We start from the raw sequence: 15350 nt of genomic DNA, 5'->3' as shown, positions 1-15350 counted from the left end.
TGGTCTGTCGTCTCCCCTCGTTCTCCTCCCCCCGCTCCTCTCCTCCCCTCCATCTCTTCCATCAACCCTTTGGTCACTTCCCTAATTAGTGTCTGCGAGGCACCCTCGTAGACCCGCCCCGCCCCCCGCCCCAGGAAGGCCTCCCAGTTTCTCCTTCTCCGAACCACCCGTTCTCCCCACCGCACTTCCCCTCTCGCTTTCGTCCAGCAAACGGGCGAGAGCGAAAAGCAAACTTCCCGAGGTCCGGGACGCAGGCTGTGGGCCCGCCGGCCCCGCCCGCCCCAACCTCTCGCGTGTGCGTGTGTGCGCTTGTGTGCGTATGTGTGTGTGCGTGCGTGTGTGCGCGTGCTGTGTGCGTATGTGTGTGTGTCTGTGTGTGTGTGCGCGCGCGCGTGCCGGGGCCGAGGCTGGGGAGGAAACCGCCCGCGCGGGCCGTGAGGAGGAAGGAGCCTCCCCTTCCTCGCCAGCCCCCTCCCCACTTCCCGTCCGGCGCGGCCGCTCGCTTCCCCCGCCGCGGGCCTCGGGGCGCACGGAGCCCGCCGGCCGCCGCGGAGCTGGAGGCGGAGGAGGCGGAGCGTGAGGAACCGGCGGGGCGCATGCTGGGCGGGGGTCCCCAGGGCGCCCCGGCCGGTGGCGGCGGGGGCCACCGCGCAGGTAGGGGTGCTGTCACGGCGGCCTGGCGGGTCGGGGCGGGGGTCCGGCGGGGAGGGTGCGCTGTAACGTCTGGAAATCGTGCAGGTCCGGGCTGCGCCGCTGTTAACATTTTGGGTTTATGCATCCTTGTGAGGTGAGGGAAACTGAAGCAGGACCGCGTGGCGCGCCGCGCTGGGGTCGACGTCGCGCCGGGTCCTCCCCGAACACCGTGCTGAGATCCCGGGAGCCGCAGTTTTGGCAGCAGCGCCGGTCGGACCCGCCCGGGCGGGTCCCGGTGGCCGAGGAAGGCGGCCGGGGCGCGCTCGGGCTTGGATGAGCCCGGGGACTGCGCCGCCCGAACCTCGGGTCGCCGTGCGCCCTCACCCACGCAATCGCGGGACAGGGGACGCCCGGGAGCCCGGTGCCGAGCCCGCGGCCCGACCCCGGGCCGAGTCTCGGCTTCCACCGCATCGGGGACCTGGAGGTTGGGGTGGGTTGAGGAACTTGGTGCTGGTACCGCCCCAAGTGGCTGCTCGGCGAGCAGTTTCACCTCGCGTTTCCTTGGCAGTAGTGACGCCCACGCCCGGCTCGGAGCGATCCCTCCGCTTCCACCGCCCCGAGTACGGGTCACGCTGTCAACACTCAGGGTTGACACTTAGGCCATTACGTGCACAGTTGCTTTTCAGGAACGGCAGGACGTCTCCTACCATCCTGCACTTTTAAAATCCATGCAAAGGAGTTTGAGACTTGGGAAGAGAATGAGGTTTGGAGTCAGGGAGTATGTGTCCTTGCTGCGTCAGAAGAGGGCCGGGCGACTTTGACAAGTCCTTTAACATCTCTGAGCCTCGATTTCGAACCCCCAGCCCAGAGCTGAGATACACAGTAAGCTCTAAATCATCACCTCAGTTGCTCTTTTCACTAAGCAAAACCTAATTAATTTGGAGTGGTGTAGAAAAACCAGTTTGATTTGATTAAAGTATGAATAGCGGAGTTTTTTTTAAAGGAAATTTAATCTTATTAAGTTCAGGCACATGAAGTCTTTTGAGGGTCAGTGGAGACCTGAGCGAAAAGAGGCCGGGAGCTGCTCTCTAAGCTCTGTGACCCTGAGCCTCAGTTTCCTCATCTGTTTACGAAAAAGATAAAGCGGGGACAGTAACGTTTTGGGCTGATAGAGCTGCCTGAGACTCAAATGAGGTAAAAGACCTGAGAGCTCCTTGAGGCATGCAAGTCACTGCTCGCATATAAGACATCACAGCTACCCAGAGGGATAAGAACGTCTGCAATTTATTTTTGCCGCTTGCGGTATGTGCCAGGCAGGCTATCAGGAATTGCTCTGATGAAATCTGCCCCGGACTGTTGTAAGGTAGATACTTATAATCCTCTCCCTGTACAAAGCTGAGATGCAGCGTCACCCTGCTTCTTTCCAAAGATCACGTGGCTGTTGAGGGTTCAGCTAGGATTAGAACCCTGGTGTGGGTGCCTCTCACAGCTGTGTTCTCAACCACTGGCCAAGCTGACGTTATGCAGACGAACTGTAGTTCAGAGCAGACTTGTGTTAGAACAGTTGATAATAATATACCCTGCATATTTATAGACTCTAAAGTATGAGTGAATTGTTAGCCCTGGCAGAAGAGACTTTGAAATAATCTTAATTGTTTTCATCCCTATTTAAGAAGAAATCCCATTTTAAGCTGTCTTCTTGTAAAGATAAGCAGTGAAAATTTGCCGAGAAAAAACGTACTAAAACCTTCAAAGAACGTATCACAAGAACTCATCAGAAATCCCCTAAAATAATAGAGTATTGAATAAACACTTTGAGAAAAAGGAAAAAGAAGGAACTCATCAGAGATCTCAAAACTAAATAGAGTTTGCATGAATATTTTATTTTAACATAAATTTGCCAGGACCCTTAGGATGGCACAAGAGGGGTAAACTGGGATTGAGGCTTTTGGTGTCATGGTTACCTGGCAGGGCTGGGACCCAGGACATTTCTGCAAGGACCTCACTGTTCACCTGAGATGCCCCCAGAAATGGACTGTCAGGCAAAGTCTGTGCACCTGAGGGAGAGTGTGTGCCGGGTTTCTGTGTTGCGGGAACAATCCCTAATTCAACTGTTCCCCTTATTCTTTTCTTCCTCTTTTATTCTTTTTTCTTTTTCCAAAAGTAGTGGGTGCTCATTACAGGAAGCACGGAAAACTACAAACAAGAAAAAGAACACTGAAAACCACCATAATCCCAGCAAAGCAGACCAATGGTTTGGTGTCTCTTTTCTTGTAAGCCATTCCTGTGCCATGTTCATCAATTTCTATCTACTTCCGAAACACTGCATGCAAACTATTGTTGTTTCATTAGATGACAAAAATAACAGTAGCTCATTGCTCAAACATTAGGAAAAAAAAGCCCACATTTATTATGTTCATTAAAACTTTTCCTTTGAAAAAAATTCTTAAAACTGTGGTCGAAGAAGGATTAGCGATTAAATGGTTAATGTGTGAATTTTATTGTGATTTTGGTCAGAGTTTGATGAAAGATCTTCAGAGTGAAGAGAGGATACAGGGGTGACCTTTAAATAATAAGATCTAGAGACCAGCACAGAACAAAGTTTCTGAGTATAAAATTTTTAGATTAGGATCATTCGACCAGAATTAGAATAATCTTTTTGACAATGATGATACTAATTCAGCTTATATGCCGGGTTCTCAGGCAAAGCCAGCAGAGACCAGTGCTTCCAGAGATGCCCTGGGCAGCCACCCTGGGGCTGGGGCGGGTCCCCTCGGGCATAGCTGTGCCACTTTCCAGCCAGCACCATTTAGTAATGTAAGCCTTTTAGCCCTTGGGAATCTTCTCTTGTTCTCGATTTTAATGACTGTGGTGAAAATTCCTTAGCAAGTATCTTTTGTGCAACAGTCATGCAATTTAAAAAATACTTGCCACAGATGCTTTGACCATTCCAAATCCATTTTCTCTTGAAATCAGAGTTTACCAGCTGCTTCTTTGAGCACAGACTTCACCATCAGCTTCCCATTTTTTCATACCAAGTGGTAGCGGGAGAGGGGAACTGTGGCTGACCAGTGAGTGACATGGTATTTCTATTTGGCTTTGGAAGGCAGTCAGGGGCCCACATGGTGTGCTTAGCTGCCGACATGACCATCGGTTTTCTGTCTGCTTCCTTTTATCCGGCCCTCCTTCCTTTTGGCCACTTGCCTCCTGTCATGGCTCATAAGTGGATGTAGAGATAGGCTTCCTGAGATCACTAGGGTCGCTTCTTGGTCTTCGGGTGTTGTAAAACAGAATCACAGAATTTGTTGCTGGAAGAAGCTTCAAACGATCAGGTGGTCAAATCTGTTGCGCTCTGGCCGGTGAGGCACGGACAAGTGCATTTACCAAGTGCAGCTGCTGAGAAATATATATTTGGTCCTTATAATGGTAACCATAGGTGTAGGGGGCCTGATCTTAAATGAGGTAATTGAAATAAATAGACCTAGATTCTTTTTTTTTTTTCTTAAATCTTATTCATTTATTTATCTTTGGCTGCATTGGGTCTTCATTGCTGTGCGTGGGCTTTCTCTATTTGCGGTGAGCGGGGGTTACTCTTTGTTGTGGTGGCTTCTGTTGTTCCGGAGCATGGGCTCTAGGCACGCGGGCTCAGTAGTTGTGGTGCACGGGCTTAGTTGCTCCGCGGCATGTGGGATCTTCCCGGACCAGGGCTCGAACCCACGTCCCCTGCATCGGCAGGTGGACTTTCAGCCACTGCGCCACCAGGGAAGCCCTAGGCTCTGTTTTTTTTGTTTTATTTTTTCAGTACTCGGGCCTCTCACTGTTGTGTTCTCTCCCGTTGCGGAGCACAAGCTCCGGATGCACAGGCTCAGCGGCCATGGCTCACGGGCCTAGCCGCTCCGCGGCATGTGGGATCTTCCCGGACCAGGGCACGAACCTGTGTCCCCTGCATTGGCAGGCGGACTCTCAACCACTGCGCCACCAGGGAAGCCCCCCTAGGCTCTATTTTTGACACAGGAGAATGTATGTGTTTTGCATTTATAAATGAAAGCATATCTCATCTTACTAAAATACTGATAGGCAAAGGAGGACAATTTCACAGCGGTGGAATAAGAAAAAAAGTAAAGAGAAGATAAATGGGGGCTCTGTTTCTCATACACTGGAAACATAGACTTGTGAAAGCTGTTTTGTGATTACAGATCCTCTGCTGAAAAAAAGTTTGTGTATCTCAGTACAATTCTTTTTTTTAATTAGGGTGTAATTGACACTAACATTATATTAGTTTCAGGTGCAGGACAGGTATTTGTATACATTGTGCAGTGATCATCACAGTAAGTCTAGTTAACATTCCTCACCTTAGAAAGTTACAAAGTTGTTTTTTTTTTTTTTCTGGTGATGAGAAGTTGTAAGGTCTCAACTCCATACAATTTATTACTATTTCCTTGGTGCTTTCATTATAGCCACGAGCCGGGCATAGTGGAATGTGAGACAGCTGACCTTGGGTATAGATAATCTGCATTCAATTCAAATAGTAGATCTGACTCTTATCAATGCTTTTGTTTTCCTCTGGTTATGGAATTCTCTCCTAGAAGAGACACTAATTTATCCATTTATTCATTCCGTTGTATTTATCCGTTCAGGAACATTTATTTGGCACCTACTGTATGCATGGCACTGTGGTGTACCCAGCAGGGTGTTTAAAGATGTATCAGATTGTCCACAAGGACCATCCAGTCGAAAGGGGAGATCTAACGAAGCCTGGTACTCTCTCCGGGTGATTTAAGGCAACCCTCAGATTTTCGCAGCCACCGTTAGGACGCTTCTTCCAGAGACATCTCAGTCCTTCCTGTGTCTTCCCAGTCCCGACAATTGTGTCAGTATTTCTCTGCTCAGTACCTCCTGCCAGTCGGGCCTGCACACTGCTGCCAGGATAATCTTCCTAAAGCAGAGATCTGATTAGGTCCCTGTTCCCCGTGCAAAGACTCAGTATGGTCCTGCAAGCAAATTCTTAGCATTCCTTTCCAGGCCTTCCGTAAACAGGCCACTAAATCCCTAAAATGGTTACTCTGACCCTTTTCCTGCACACTTTATTCTGTCCACCAAGAACATGATGGAATCTGTCCTCTTTGCCCCCAGTCTCTCCACATCTTGCCAGTAATACTTCCCAGCCTTCTCTGGTCCTCTGGGATCATCTACTCTTTTCCACTTCTTCTGTTACAGTTTGTTGTGTATTTAACCCGCCTTCCCAACTCCAGTGTAAACCCCTTCGACTCAAGGAAGCTCTCTGGTTGATCACCTTTCCCCTCCTGTATGTAGCCCATTCATGGTTTATTCCACTCTGACTGAGTTGAATTAAACGATTTATTATATTTTAGATTGAGCAATCCCGTGTGTGGATTAACCCCGTCTTGTTATTTTTATGTCTTTCGAAACCAACCAAGAGTTCCAGAAGTTCCTCTCAGTTCAAAAGTTTATTGAAATGCACAGATCACATTGCCGCACACCGTGGTGGCTGTTTAGATTTTAAAAAAACGTGTAGATTGTTGTCCGTACCCTTGAGAAGCCACGGTCCAGGGGAAAAAATAGAATTAATTTTTGAAGTTTCTGGATGCTGTTTCATCAGAATGGCAATTGGGATACGCCAACATCATCAAGAAGTAAGCAGCCCCTGGTAGGTACCCAGTGAATATAGGATGGATGGATAGATAGGCAGGTGAGTGGAGGGAGAAAGAAGGAATTCTTTAATTTAGAATTTATCAATTGCAATGTTTACTGCTGGGTATAACAATTTTTTTTTTTTTGCGCTATGTGGGCCTCTCACTGTTGTGGCCCCTCCCGTTGCGGAGCACAGGCTCCGGACGCGCAGGCTCAGCGGCCATGGCTCACGGGCCCAGCCGCTCCGCGGCATGTGGGATCCTCCCGGACCGGGGCACGAACCCGCGTCCCCTGCTTCGGCAGGCGGACTCTCAACCACTGCGCCACCAGGGAAGTTTTTTGAAGATAACTTAGGCAAGTATTGATTTCCACACTTGTATATAGAATGTGCTGCTCTTCATCTAGGAAGAGAGAGACTAGTCCATCTCTAGACACTCTGTGTTAATTTCCTGGCCGTGGTGTTACCATTTAGTCAATCCAGCAGCTGGGAGGCCCGCAGCTGGTGGGGGCGGAGCGAAGGGGAGCGTTCACGCTGATCCCACACTCATGACCTCATCCTCCACCCAGCCGCCTCATTGGCTTTGGGGATTGTAGGATGAGTTCTGAACTATTTCCCAACAGGGCAGCTTTTCTGTGTCCTCCTCTGCTTGACTCAAATAGTCGTTTGAACGGAAAAATGGACAAATTCTGTCATTTTAATGCAACTGTTACATTTTCTTGACTTTAGGATTTGGGATTATCTAGGTACATTCATTCCAATAAATACTGGAATGTTTTTGAAACTTTTTTGAAAAGCATAAGGTGATATATAAGGAAAGGTATTGATATTACACCTATTTTTCCCAGTTTGCTGAGGTGGAGTAGGGCTCAGTGAAAATAAAATGAGATATCCCGAAGGGGTTATTTACCTTAGGCTGATCTTGGGGTACATTTATATTGACTCTGCTTTTAAAATTATTTTTAAGGAGCATAAGACCCTTTAAAAAAAACAGTATCCTATCCAAATTAGGAGACCACCTTTCCCAGTACAATGAATAATTCTTCATCATTACAGAGCCAGGAAGGGGTGAGTCAACCAGAAATTTAGTGGAGAGAATATGCCTTTGCATTAGTCTGGGCTGAATTTCTTGTCTTATTTATCTTCTTATCATTTGTGTTAGACCCGTAGTAGGAAGAGAGACTTACCGAATTGCATGGGTTTAAACTAACATTGTAATTTGACCACCATGGCGCGCAGGGGAATTGCTTCCCAACCGGTGGTGGCTCCTGAAATGTGGCATGGGAGGCTCAGGCAGCAGCTGGGTTTGGAAAGGCAGGGTAGGGTACGTGTCTTAAAGTTGCTTTTGCACGCGAACACAGTCTTGAACACGCTGCATGTTCAAGATCTGTACAAGTGGTGAAAATTTCTAAAGGCTCTGCTATTCACACATTGCATAAGAGAAGAACCTCAGCTGCCCATATCAAGTACACCCTGATGATTTTAGTTTGGAGTGGCTTTAGACGACCCAGGAAGCATGTGGGGACTGCAGCACCCCAAGCTGACGTTTGGCACTGCCCCTGCCCCTCCAGAGCCTATCACCCAGGATGTTCATCAGGTATCAAGATGTACTGTGAATTTCTGAAACATGGACCAATGCACCTTTTAATGGAAGTGCGGAGGTGGGTGGCAGATTTCTTTTAAATTGTGATCAATTACTCATTATTGATGTGGGTAAGTGATGGTTAACTGTGACTGGCCGAGTGGCCGGATGGATAGGACTGAGAGTCAGGACCCTGGGCAAGTCCTTTAATCTCTCTGAATCTTAGTGTCCTTCCTGGTCAGCCCTCAGTGTAGAATTGTGGTAAAGGTCTAATCCGATCATTTATATGAGCGCATCATAATCTGTACCATTTACGTGTAAAGCATTGTCTTGATGGTAAACTCGCTGATATCGCCTCTAACATCAATCCTGCCTGTGATCTCAGTTTGCCTTATAGCTTTCCCTCACACCCTAATCCAGGTCCCTGATCCTTTAACTGAATCGCATTAGTGTTTCTGCAGCAAAATAGATGCTCGTGCCCTTAACTCAGTGAGCTGGATAGACTCTCCATCGCCTCACATCTGTGCGCACGAGGGCTTGCAGACTCCTGCAGGATGCGTGAGGGGAAGCTCGCGGTTCTCCATGATGCATCACGAGCTTGTACAATCGTTGTTGTACTCGTTTTGCTGCTTCTCCTCCCCTTCCCCTCATTTTCTCCTGCTGCATTTCCAATTCTTAGCCTCAGTGGCTGTTGTATTATCTCTGCTCTCCCCGAGATGGGCCCCCCGATATGCTGCCTTTGTTGTGAGACACAAGCCCAGCCTGCATAAGGGGTGAGCCCAGGGACGGAGGCGGCGTTGCAGGGGAGGGAGAGCTTCAGCACGCTGCCAGCGCAGGAGTGCAGACTGGCTCTTCTACAAGGCAGCGCTGGCAGGCGGTCTGCTCTGCGGGGTCCGGGGGCTCCCGTGCTCAGCTTCCAAGACGGTGTGCCCACCAGGCCTGGCTGGTGTTTGGTCCTTGGTCTGACACCTGGGTTCTTGGGCTTTGCCTCGCCCTTTGGGAGGGCCGGGCTGTGTAGTCTGCCTTGCACTGGCTTTGACTCTGCTCTTTTTTTTTTTTTTTTTTTTTTTTTTTGCGGTACGCGGGCCTCTCACTGTTGTGGCCTCTCCCGTGGCGGAGCACAGGCTCCGGACGCGCAGGCTCAGCGGCCATGGTTCATGGGCCCAACCGCTCCGCGGCATGTGGGATCTTCCCGGACCGGGGCCCGAACCCGTGTCCCCTGCATCGGCAGGCGGACTCTCAACCACTGCGCCACCAGGGAAGCCCTGACTCTGTTCTTGATGCTGCTGCCTCTTGGATCAATCCTTGGGGGGGGCCACATTTTGCAGCCCGAGGGCAAACGATGCCCCACCCTCTAATCCTCCCGGGCCCCAGAGCCCCTGCTTGTCTTGGAGGGAGCCGTAGACAACTGCTGTCATTGATGAGCTGGAAGGAAGAGGGGTTGGAACTGTCAAGGTGCCCCCGTAAATGTCCACCCCCCCCCCCCCGGCAGCCGGGGTGGGCGATGCCTTTGGCTCCTATGTTGCTGTCTTGGGCTGTGAGCGCTCGAGGGGGCTCCTGGTGATGAGGAAGCTTCGCATGGCTGATCGATAGCAAATGATCGCGGAGAGTGAAGGTGGTGTAACAGAGCACTTGAGGGTTGGCTCTGGGAAGGGAATTCTGGAATTCTGGTCCTAGAGCCAGTCGATCTTTGCCTTTTCCAGGTGTAATTTAATTTTGGGTTTGTCTTTATAAAATTTTCATCTACATGAAATGTACATTCTCCGTTCTCTCTGCAAGATGCTCCACTGGTTGGAATTTGGCTTCTTGGAATCCCCTCTGATAGTTTGCCTCTCCTGTTGCAGAAAATTCCCCGCTCTTGCTGGTATCATCTCACACCCAAAGAGGGCATTCTAACCTCAGAAGAGGCTCAGCTCAGCAGCGCGCCTGCCATGCCTTTCTCTCTAAGCATAGAGTTTGGCCTCTCCCTTGGCTTCTCAGGTGTTCTGGCTGCAGGGAAGAAATTGGCACAGTCCACGCTTATTTAATAAGACCGTTATGGAAGTGAACCCAACCTGAGTGCTGGCGGGGACAGAGGGGTACCCAGCTGCTTGCTCTGCCACCAAACCTCACCAGCTCCCTGTACATTTCTGGAGCTGTCACTTGGGAGCTGTTTTCGCTGAGGGAGAACCACTGTGAGGCTGGGGACTTGGCAGTCTAGTTGGCAAATCCCCTGGGTGTCCTTTCAGCATTGTCTGCAGGGACTGTAGGAGTCAAAAGGCGCTTCAGTGCAAAGAGAATGCCAGATTGTTCCCTGGAACCCCAAAGGAACCAGAGTCAAAGGGGCTTTTTGTTTCCCCAGGAGAAAAGCCCACAGGAAGTCTCAGCTTCCGATACTCCTCTGCAGCCTCATCGCCCATCAGAGCTGACTGTGCTCCGGCCTCCCTTGAGGGAGGCAGTAACTTGAACAGAAAATAAATAAATGGAAGGATGCCGTTCTCCGTGGCCGGGGTGGTGCACACGTGTTGGGCCCACGAGCATGCAGGTTGGGCCCTTCCTCCAGGCCTGGGGCCCAGGTTCCCCCTGCAGAGAGGGCTCGACTGGTGAACCGAACGTAGTCATGGCCACTTCATGCTGTTCTTGTAACAGAGAAGAGCCAAACCTGACTCCATGTTGGATCTGATTTTTTTTCTTTAACCTTTGCTTTCCGCTGCTTTGGTTCACTAAAACGATCCTGTCTGTACACAATGGCCCGCCTCAGGGAACCCTGCCCCTCTGCCTGAAGGTTAAACCAAAGTGCCTTTGTTCAGGGCAACCTCCGGCCCCTGTCCACCTGTGCATGGCTGCAAGAAAGAAGTTAACACACCCCCTGCCCGAGGCTGGCCATTCCAGGGGATATTGGCAAAACTTACGGCCTTTTTACTTTACTTCCTCACCCCTCCCCCTCTCTGTGCTCTAAAAGAAACTGGCATCCAGACCCCGATAAGCTGGTTTATCAGAGACACTAGTCTGCCGTCTTCTCGGTCTGCTGGCTTTCCGAATAAGGTCGTATTCCCTGCCTCAACGCCTTGTCTCCCGATTTATTGGCCTGTCGTGCGGTGAACAGAGCGAGCTTGGACTTGGTAACATTCTGAGAGTCAACGGTGGTCATGTAAGGAAAGATCTGAGCCCGGCCTCTGCCCCATCGTCGGCCCTCAATGGGGCTAACATTAGATTTCAAATTTCTACCAGCAGTTCTGTCACTTACCAGGTATGTGACCAGGAGCAGGCCATTTGATTTCTCTTCGGCTGTGAACTGGGCAATAATAGTGCTTATTTCATAGAACCATTGTGAGGATAATGAGACACACACAAAGGGCTTAGAAAATACTAGCTTATTAGAACCGGTGGGCTGCGGCCTAGAGCTGTGCAGGCCATGTCCAGCCAGGAGTACACGTGAGGGCCCAGGGGGTAGTGGGGCTGACCCCCGGCCTGGGCCCTGGTGTTGAGGAAGGGGTGCCTTCTTCCAACCCATCAGCTCAGAGGGACCACCTTTTTCTAATTTATCCTCCCAGAGGGAACATCTTTTTATAGTTCATCACCCCAGAGCGGGCGCCTTTTAAAAAATTTGCACAGTGGCACCGTGTGTGGTAGCTGCAGCCCTGTGGACAAAAGCAAGATGCTATTATTAGTGTAGCACACAGACCCTTCCGGAGGGAGAGCGTGTATCGCATGCCTTACCTGGCTCCAGCTTGGTCATTTCACTTTTATTTCAGTGATATGATTACCATAGTCAGAGGAGCAATGTTGCTATTTCCTCAATTCTAAATTTTCTCTAGAATTTTCCTTGAGGCCAAGGGCTATAATTTCCTGCCTTCCAAGGCCCCCTCGTCACCACTGCCTTTCACCTGTCCTCTGGAATGCACATTTTTTTTAAACATCTTTATTGGAGTATAATTGCTTTACAATGATGTGTTAGTTTCTGCTGTATAACAAACTGAATCAGCTGTACATATACATATATCCCCGTATCCCCTCCCTCTTGTGTCTCCCTCCCACCCTCCGTATCCCACCCCTCTAGGTGGTCACAAAGCACCGAGCTGATCTCCCTGTGCTATGCGGCTGCTTCCCACTAGCTATCTGTTTTACATTTGGTAGTGTATATATGTCCATGCCACTCTCTCAGTTCGTCCCAGCTTACCCTCCCCCCTCCCCGTGTCCTCAAGCCCATTCGCTATGTCTATGTCTTTGGAATGCACATTTGTTAACACAGGTTGGAAAAGAATGGGTCAGAGTGTCAGCTGGGTGCTGGTTATTGACTCTTGGCCTCTCACCCATCCTTCGGTGCTTTGTACTTTACTGCTGGGGCTGGGAGTCAGACACATCCCTGGCTCCATTGCCAGCTCCCTTCCTGTTAAATTCTGCCACCTGGAGGTAGTGGTGGGAGACCAGAGGCAGGAGGGAGAGAAGGCTTCCTGGTTCGGGTTTTACAGTGGGGCAGTTGCAGGCAAGGATGGGTGATTGGGGCTCCAGCAGCCCTGACAGGTAAGCCCTTTCCCCAGGCTCCAGAACCGATGGGCATGGGCTCTGCAACAGTCCAGCCGACTGAGCAGCCTCAGGGATGCAGCCCGGAGCACCAGTGTCTGACCTCTAGCTATTATCCCTTCTAGCTCTCCTTCTTCTTTGTGCTTTTCCAGTTCTTTCCATACCTTTGTGACCAACTCTCTGTATTAAACGTCCTCTGTTTGGCATACCTGGAGTGGTCTCAGTTTCCTGCACGTTGTGTGTGGTCTCTGTGGATCTGTTGGGTGCTTAGGGCTGGGTCCACTCCCCAGGATCTCTTCCTTCCTGTTTCCGTCTTCACACGTGTCAGCATTACTGCCGTAGCCTTTACAAGAGGTTTTCAGCCTTCAGCCTCTTTCTAATCATGGTGTCATTATAGTCAGATTAATTTTCCTAAAACTCTAGTTCACCCAGCTCACACCTCTGCTCAAAACCCTGCCTTTGGGCTTCCCTGGTGGCGCAGTGGTTGAGAGTCCGCCTGCCGATGCAGGGGGCGCGGGTTTGTGCCCCGGTCCGGGAAGATCCCACGTGCCACGGAGCGGCTGGCCCCGTGAGCCATGGCCGCTGAGCCTGCACGTCCGGAGCCTGTGCTCCGCAACGGGAGAGGCCACAACAGTGAGAGGCCCGCGTACCGCAATAAAAACCAAAACCCAACCAAAACAAAAAACCCTGCCTTCACAGCCGTTTGGTAAGGGTCTAGTCACCTATGACCTAAACCCCATTGGTGAGCGTCATAACATGGCACTGTCTCCACAGTCTTAACAACAGACTGTGTTCAGGTCCGTATACTCCGAGGGTCGTTCTTTCGCCCTGGCTCGGGGGCAGGCAGTTGGCTCAGTGGCAGACGCACCCATAGTCGTGTGACTGTGAGAAAGGTTGCAGAGCCTGCTGGTGGCTTCTGCTGATCTCCTTCCCTCCCCTCACCGGTTCCTGTTCAAGTCAGGCCGGGGCCTTTAGGCCAGGGTCTTAGGTTGCACTGGCCCCTCTTCCTCTCCTGGAGGACAGCAGTCAGTGTACAAGGTCGGCCCGATGTCCCGGGATTAGGGAGGTGGAGTCCAGGAAGCTTAAACCGTGTCACTTCTTATAAACTGATGGAAATAGATTACGGTGAAAAGTGCAGATGAGCTGTGAGCCTAGATGAGATTGTCATTGTCTTGGGACGGGAGGTTTCTCACCCCCATAAATTTTCTGACTTCTTTGAAGTAATGTTTTTAGGAAATTCCAGAGCGGAGGGGGTGGGAAGAATCTCTTAATGGAAATGAAAGGGGACGTTATAAGGTCAACTGGAGGAAAAATATTATGGTTAATGTTCAAACGTAGCTTTATTGTTTTTATGTAAAAGTCAAAACATAGGCATTACAAAACACCAAGCGAGCCTGAAAATACACGGTACAAGAAGTGATCACTGAAGCCTCACCTTCCTCACTGAATGCTTTAGTGAGGATCCTTCTGGAGGGTTTTCAGGCCTGTGTTATACACACATGCAGTTCTACAGAGGTGGGATTATGTCCCCTTGTTTTCTAATCTATTTTTTCCCATTTATTAGTACAGCACAGAAACGTTTTCATGTCAGTAAATATTGCTTTATTATTTCTAATGGCTACACAATATCCCATGTTTGCCCTGTTGATTACTCACCCAGCCACATTAAACTGGAATGTTTACGGTCGTGCCCCCTTAGAACATGCTAGCTTTTATTAAGTTCCTGTGTTTACGGTGATGCTGGGAATCTAAGGTATTCTGAGATATCAGTGCTTAGAACATCAGAAGTGTGGTTCCCTGCTGGGGGAAGTTCACTTCTCCCTCCGTTTACTGCTGGCTACCCTAAGGCACCGCTCGGATGGAGGGGACGCTCTGCCTGACACTGCCGTCCAGGGACTCAGGCTGACAAAGGGCCTGCCACCTTTAGCATGTGGCCTTTGCCACCCAGCCAGTGGATAGTGGAAAAGAGAGAGCAGAAGACTTCCTAGGGGCTGTTCAAGGATCAGAACTGGAAGTGGCTGACCCTGCTTCTGCCCACATCCCATTCGCCAGGGTTGAGTCACATGGCCACAGGAAACCGCAAGGGAGGCTGGGAAATTCTCTTAGCTGGGTATGAGGGAGGAAAAGACCTCCGTTTGGTGAACAGCAACCAGTCTCTACTAGAGCTCCCCCTAGTGGTCTCCAAATCCCGGTTCTCTTTTCCTCTCACATCTGGAAACCGCACCGCCCGCCCGCCGCCGCCCCCGCCCCCCCACCCGCCCCCCAGCAAGGAGACACCATGCGGCCCTTGCAGTCATTGCAGATGGCTTTTCTCCTTTCTGTCTAAATGAGGATCCCGGCTTAACGGGCCTTACTAAATGAGCTTCTGTGACTTATGAACTAAAAAGGAATAAGTTATTTACCTCCTCCTGAGCCCCTCCCAATTTTCAGTGATGGAGCAGAGACAGGAGGACACAAGACTAAAAACTCCCCTTTGAACAGGGTGAAATAGGAGATTGACCATAGTCACGTGCATCTCCAGGTTCAAAGCAATCCTGGAAGCCAGTGGGTAGGCAAGGTGAAGGCCCCCTGCCAGGGAGTGGGAGAACTTTCTCCACGGGGCCTTGATTCTGCTCTCTGAGAGGGAGTCTTTTGTTAATTGTCTGCATGGCCCCTGGCTCTGTGCTGCCGGGTTCATCCTGTCCTTCAGTCTCCATGGCAACATTTGAAGCGTTGCTGGGGAGTCGACCATCTTTACGAGGGCGAGGGCGTGCACAGCTTTTTCCGCCGTCTGTTTAGTGGCCTGAGGTTTTTAAAGGCTCGTATAGACTCTTTATTCAAAGTCCAGGCTCATGATGTCTTAGGCCGTACATTTCTGTCAACAACTTAGTAGGATTCTCTTCTGTTTTCTTCCATTAAGTTCGTTATACCAATGGCTAATCCCAAAGTTTTTTCTTAGACATTATTGTCAGGCTTGATTTATTATATAACTGTATCACCCCA

The 15350-nt window shown here is 50.2% G+C and overlaps 1 protein-coding gene across 1 annotated transcript in view; it reads left to right on the top strand.

Moving 5' to 3' along the window:
• Window positions 1-422: 422 nt before the first annotated feature.
• The window catches only part of DISC1 (DISC1 scaffold protein), a 347726-nt gene continuing 332798 nt past the window's right edge, over window positions 423-15350 (top strand). Inside the window, exon 1 of the mRNA XM_079901082.1 lies at window positions 423-654. Within this exon, the coding sequence (XP_079757208.1) occupies window positions 597-654 (58 nt within the window). The 5' untranslated portion in view covers window positions 423-596. The remainder of the gene's footprint in view (window positions 655-15350) is intronic.

Source organism: Stenella coeruleoalba (genome assembly GCF_951394435.1).
Source record: "Stenella coeruleoalba genome assembly, chromosome: 16".
In the NCBI taxonomy this organism is placed as follows: Eukaryota; Metazoa; Chordata; class Mammalia; order Artiodactyla; family Delphinidae; genus Stenella; species Stenella coeruleoalba.
This window is presented reverse-complemented; position numbering and strand designations above follow the sequence as displayed.